Here is a 5905-nt window from a genome sequence, read left to right as displayed (position 1 = left end):
TGTAGAAGGTTCAGCTAGTGCCAAGCTGAACGCCTGGCTCGGCTCCTGCTTCATTCTTCTCTTAAACTCTGCTTGCCCACCTCTAGCTCTTCGGTGCCTGATCGGGGATATGAAGCTCTGTATAGATGAAATTACAGTACAAGAGCCAACAGCGGGCACGACTTTAAAGGTGGCAAAGCACATCGATGTTCAGTCTGTGTTAACTTCGACTACAATGGTGTGATGGTTTTAAAGCATTTTATTTAGCAGGGCGTTTCTAATGTGGGCTTTACTTGCAGTTAATCTTAGTGGTTGCCGTGTGTGGCTCAATTTTTCGCAAACCAAACGTTCCCTGTGTTCATTTTGCCAGCCATGTGGCTGCGTCATACGCTTGGCAAAATGTCGGTGGGCAACGTGCACGGAAAGAATGACGTGCACGCGCCGTTGGACTGGTCTACAGCACACGTATGATACATGCTTCGGTTTAATATTCCTCTGGCGTGATCTTGCTGTTGGTGCTTTAACGAAAATTATGGCTTTGTGAAAGGCAATCACGGAATGCCCCAGTGAGGAGGAAGTTTCAAGCGGTGGTTTTCACAGCCCCCTTTCTCCGTCCTCATTAATCAGAATGGGAGGAGCAGCCAGGTTGCAGCAGATGCATTGCCTCAGGCTGCTCAACCTTCAGAATATGTAGCGGAGAGATGCAGAATCCCCTCCTGCCTTTCCGGAACTCATCCGGTGTCTTTCTGCCAAGGATCTGCAGCACTAGCAACAGGAGCCCGTCCAGCCCCTTTCTACCCAGGAGCTGTTGCCTCCACCTTCCGGGGCTCTGCCTCAGGCTGATCTACGCAGGAGCTGCTGCACTGCGCGCGATAGTACTGCCCGCAGGATTCTTCTCTCTAGAAGCCTAAACTGCGAGCAACTGCCCTGGAGACCAGCTGCACTCTTCTGCCCGGAAGCTGCAGAGCCACTTGCAGGAAGGAGCCCAAGCAGCAAGAACCTGGAGCGGAGCTGGTTGCTTTTAAGCCTCGCTACCCAGCAGCTAAAAGAGACAGGGCACGTGAGAACCACAACTCCTCCACAACATCTACTGGACCACTCCACCACATCTACAGGACCACTCCAACAACATCTACAGGGGGCACGTGCACAGCCCTTAGACTCTGCGATTGCTCACGGCTATAAAGACACTCCAGAACTGCATTATTTATCTGAGAGCAGGGATGCTGCCTTGGAAGAGAAGCAAGTTTGTCCTGGTGGAAGAGGAACCCAAGTCAAAGGAGAAGAGCCCTACAGTCACTTACATGTCCATTCTGTCCTCCTTCATGCACTCCTGCCCCGGTCTTCTGCCTGAATGTGGCCTGGAGCGGCTGGGCAGTGTCTTCAAGACCAAGCATCAAAAGGTGGAACTCAACAAGGAGGATCCAACCTACAGCGTTTGTTACTTGGGCAATACCATCACTCTCCATGCCAAGGGTGAAGGTTGCACTCAGGAGCCCGTGGAGAAAATCTGGGCAAAGAGCGATTTTGGCTGCAATAGCACTAGAATGAGACTTACTCTGGGGCTTCATGGCATCCGCATGACGCCGAGTGAGAAAGGGACCAATCAGCTTAGTCATGCCTACCAGCTTCACCGCATCACCTACTGTGCCACCAATGCCAGACACCCCAAAGTGTTTGCCTGGATTTACAGGCACCAGGCCAAGAACAAGGCTGTTGTGCTGAGGTGCCACGCTGTGCTGGTCTCCAGGGAAGAGAAGGCCCGTACAATGGCACGACTCCTGGCCGAGGCCGCCATCATGGCCTTCAGCGATTTCAAGAGGTTGAAGAGGCAGAGTGACGCCCGCCACGCCCAGCAACAACTCCTGGGGGATATGGTCATACCCCGGCAGCCACTGAGAAAGATTCTGAATGGAAAGAACACCTACCACCCCAATGCGTGTAGGAGTACACCACAGCTCACCTCCATCCTGGAGGAGGAAGAGGAGGATGGGAAGGAGGAGAACCCTGATGGAGGCATGCCAGAATCCACTTGCCTGCTGAGGGTCTCAGCACAAATGCAAGTAGAGCATGTGCACCAGGCACATGTGGGGGCCAGGCAGATGTTCCAGCCACAGGTCTGTGAGAGGGCTGTGCTTCAGCAACGGCTGCACAGCAAGAAAGCCACCCAGCTGCTGATGCGGAATAGGGGCATCACACAGCCACAGATGGGAGTCAGGTGTCTGCTGCCAGTGGATGCAAGGGGTAGGCACCATAGGCACACCTTGCAGGACCTCCGGGTGGCTGCGCCCCAGAGCGGAGACAGCTGCCACCGCTATTGGGAAGACATTCCTCACTTGAAAATAATTAGGGGGGCACAGGAAATCACTTGTTAGCAGGGTGTATGCTTAACAGGCATCCTCTGTTACTTGTGGCCACCTTGTTTCTTAGTCTCTCTGCCTGTCCCATATGGAAAAAGTGGTATTTCCTGACAGTCTGGCGCATTTGAAAAGGCTGTAGTGCTGGGAAGTCATTCACAAGTGAAATAGCATTTGCACGGCCTTTCCAGATGCATATCTTGTCGGTGAATCTGCCACTTGCTCTTGGTGCCATTACTTTACCATCAAATGAGATATCACCACCTCCCACAGACCCTTGACTTCTTTCATGCGCTCCCCTAAGGGTTACTTGCTGGCACTCTAGAAGCAGAGAGAAGCTGTGGAAGATAGCAAAGGGCGCTGGGGCGCAGGGAGTGTAAGGCCAAAGGCAGAAAGTGGGATGTGCCTCTGATTAAAAGGTACGTCACAGAGAATGCAAGAGGGTTTAGGGGATGCATCTCTAACAAGGATCCATGTTGACAGAAGCTTCGTCAGATCTCCAAGACATATGCATGAATACATTTCCGTGTATTCTATTTAAACAGGAGTCATTTTAATCGTAGGTGATTCGCTTGGAAATAAGGCAGTCTCAAGTTATCTTGGCTCGGTTAAGGGTACCATTCGCACCCATCCCTTTTTTGGCAGGCATGTACCTACACCCTCTTTCAATTACTTCAAAAGAGAAGGCCCTCTACCCCCCCCCACGCGCCACCCCCCCCCCCCCCCCACCCCCGCTCCCCTCATCCGGTGATTGCTCACGAAGATTGAGGGTCCGCCTTGCAAAGTACCTGGACCCAGTCAGGGGCCTGCCGCTTGTGCACAGTATACTGTGCTGAAGGCCCCCCCCTGGAGACCCCCCCCCCAACCGCGGGGCTGCGGGGACTTTGTTACACCTCTGCACGGGTCCAACTCCCCGTGGACACAAACTGGACACCCCTGAGAAAAGCAGAGATGGCAGTGATATGAGTGCGTTTTCTTCAACTGTGCACCATGTGTCCTGAATCACTACTAGGCACTCGGTAAATGCATAATATGGGTTTGATGCTCGGGTATGGAGGCTGTTGCACAGCATCAGATTTTAAAGCAGTGGGGGCTACCCCTGCTCTCAGCCGGTGGTCTCAGTCCCCTTAGCTCCTATTGGGAGTCGAAGCGAATTTAAGAGTCCGCGCTCCTACATCAATTGTCATGTAAACTGTGCCTGTAACAGCGGTAATAATCTAAGAGCGCGTCCACGAGGATGCAAGAGAAAAGGCAAGGATGCCGCATGTGGACCGAGACAGTAAGGTGGTTTGGAAAGATCGGTTGGTGGGGTTGTGCGGTGTGTGTGTGTGTGTGGGGGGGGGGGGGGGGTGGCGGGGGGGGGACAGGTAGAATTTGCTAGGGTACGAGGAAAAAAGGGGAACAAAGTTAGCGCGAACGAAGAAACCGCCACCTGAGGCGAAGGTAAAAGTAGAGAGCGAAATATAAAAGTGGTCGCCATTGCGACTGAAGGTAGGCAGAGGTGGGATAGAAAGAATGAGAAGGGCGCGGAGGAGTAGTGGGGTCTCACTTGTGACGGAAGTGGGGTTAAAAGAAGGGTCCCAAATAGTAAGAAAGACAAAGATGGCGAAACAAAGAGGTGACAGAAAAGATAGGAGGGAAATGGAGTAATGGAGGAAGGAGAGTAGAAGGATGAATGCAAAGGAGGGACAGGGGAAGGGGACAATGAGGAAGAAGATGGCAGAGAGCCTAAATGTCCTAGAAGCAAGCGAATGAAGTAGAGGTGAGGGTTACAGAAAGCGGTTTTAGGCAGGGAAGGATGGAAGGAAGAGGGGAAGATTGAAAGGCAGAATGCCGGGGAGAGAAGTAAGTGTTCAATGTTCAGTGTCGTGAGAGCGCAGTCAGGGAGTGTTTGAAGAGCGGCGCCTCTTTGTGCTGTGAGCTAAGTGATTTATGGAGTGCATGCCAAGCTCATTTCATCTCCTTCCCTCACATTCACCCCCTCCCTCCTCCCACCGAACTCTGTATAGCTCTCGACCTGTCAAATATGTCAAACGGTTCCTCTGCTCCTCCACCACAAAGGTACCATTGCAAGGCATTAGAATCGATGAATACAGTCGAGGATTGTGCTCGCTCTGCGTGCCACTTGTTTGACGAGTCGGGGATGGACCCTGATTAGCCAAGTGTGGGAAAGTATCCAATTAATTCAGGGCGAGTGAGGGCGATGTTGTCATGTATACTCTTAGTATCCCACTGCGCCCCAAGACAGTGACCCAAAATCCAGTGCCCTCACAGAGAGCATCATTCACTTAAAGCCCGCCCCTCACCCTCGCCGGAGTCCCAGAATTCATGCGCCACGCACTCATGGACATCCCACACATGCTCTTCTAGTCGTCTCAACCTTGTAATCCCAAACGGAAGTCCCGTGGTATCCCACACTCCTCATTCCCCCTCCCCCGCTCTCCAGGGATCGCACAGTCACTTTATAATTTACACTACCGTTCCTCCACCAGTCCAGTTCTTCGATCTGGCTCCAGGGCCCTCCACTTCACTCCACTGATCCCTCTCACCCCGGATCCCAGACTCCAGGTTTTATTATGTGACCCATGTCACGAGAATACATCTTTTCCAGCGTGAGCTATCATTTCAAAACTCACTGTCTTCATGTGTGATACTTAAAAAGTTTTAACTGGGCCAAATCAAGACTGCGAGTCCCAAAACGCACTAATGGGGTCAATGGATGCTTAGGACTGAAAACACGTTATAGTTGCGACATACAGTTATATTACAATCATACATTTTCCGAGCTCTCTGCCAGGAGACCTCACGTTCTAGACACCCAGTGTTTCTGCCCTAGGGATGGCGCCACAATAACATCCAGTGCTTAATTGAACCTTCCATCCCACCAGGATCCCACAATTTTCTCCCCCCTCGAGTGAGCTCAGACTCCACAGCGCCTCCAGTGTGCTCATATGATTTCACACTCCTCCCCTTCCTGCCGCAGTCACAACCTTCACAGTCTCCATCGCTCCAGGAACCCCACACTTCCATATTCCTGAGGGCCACGCATCCTACTGGACCACCAATCGTGAAATTACCCCATGGCCCACCGCAGTGTCGCAACAAATGATTCGCACACACTGTCTCATTCTCTGGAATCCTAGACACCACAGACACCGCCTATTGCACTTCTAGAGTTCACTCCCCACCCCTTTTACACCCATGATAACTTACTTCACAGTCTCCCACACTTCAGACTTACACCTCTGACAGGTCTAATACTTCAGTGGCACCCTGTGACTCCACTCTCCCTTGCCTTTCAGTGATTCCATCCTCTACTCCCCCGTTGCCTCTTCTCTCCTTCACCTCCAGGGAACTCACTTGGAATTCCACACTCCAAGCCCCTAAGAATCAAGGTATCCATTGGGCCTAATGTCACTACATTGCTCCACAACTAAGGAATCTCAAAGTGCTCTCAAAATGCGGCGGGGGAGGCAGAGTAAAAAATAGACTGGACATTATGCCACATGCTCCACTTTTTTCAGGGCCCCACTCTCCTGAATCGACTTCTGTATAGATTTATAAAGCAA

General features: G+C 51.8%; 1 protein-coding gene across 1 annotated transcript; it reads left to right on the top strand.

Annotated features, from left to right (window-relative positions):
- Positions 1-550: 550 nt before the first annotated feature.
- Positions 551-2987, top strand: FAM43B (family with sequence similarity 43 member B). The gene has a single exon (XM_069242481.1). It carries the CDS (start codon positions 1203-1205, stop codon positions 2352-2354), a length of 1152 nt encoding a protein of 383 aa, XP_069098582.1. The 5' UTR covers positions 551-1202; the 3' UTR covers positions 2355-2987.
- The last annotated feature ends 2918 nt before the right edge of the window (positions 2988-5905 follow it).

This window comes from Pleurodeles waltl, chromosome 6, assembly GCF_031143425.1.
Source record: "Pleurodeles waltl isolate 20211129_DDA chromosome 6, aPleWal1.hap1.20221129, whole genome shotgun sequence".
NCBI lineage: Eukaryota > Metazoa > Chordata > Amphibia > Caudata > Salamandridae > Pleurodeles > Pleurodeles waltl.
Note: the sequence above shows the minus strand (reverse complement) of the source record. Positions and strands in the feature narration are given on the sequence as shown.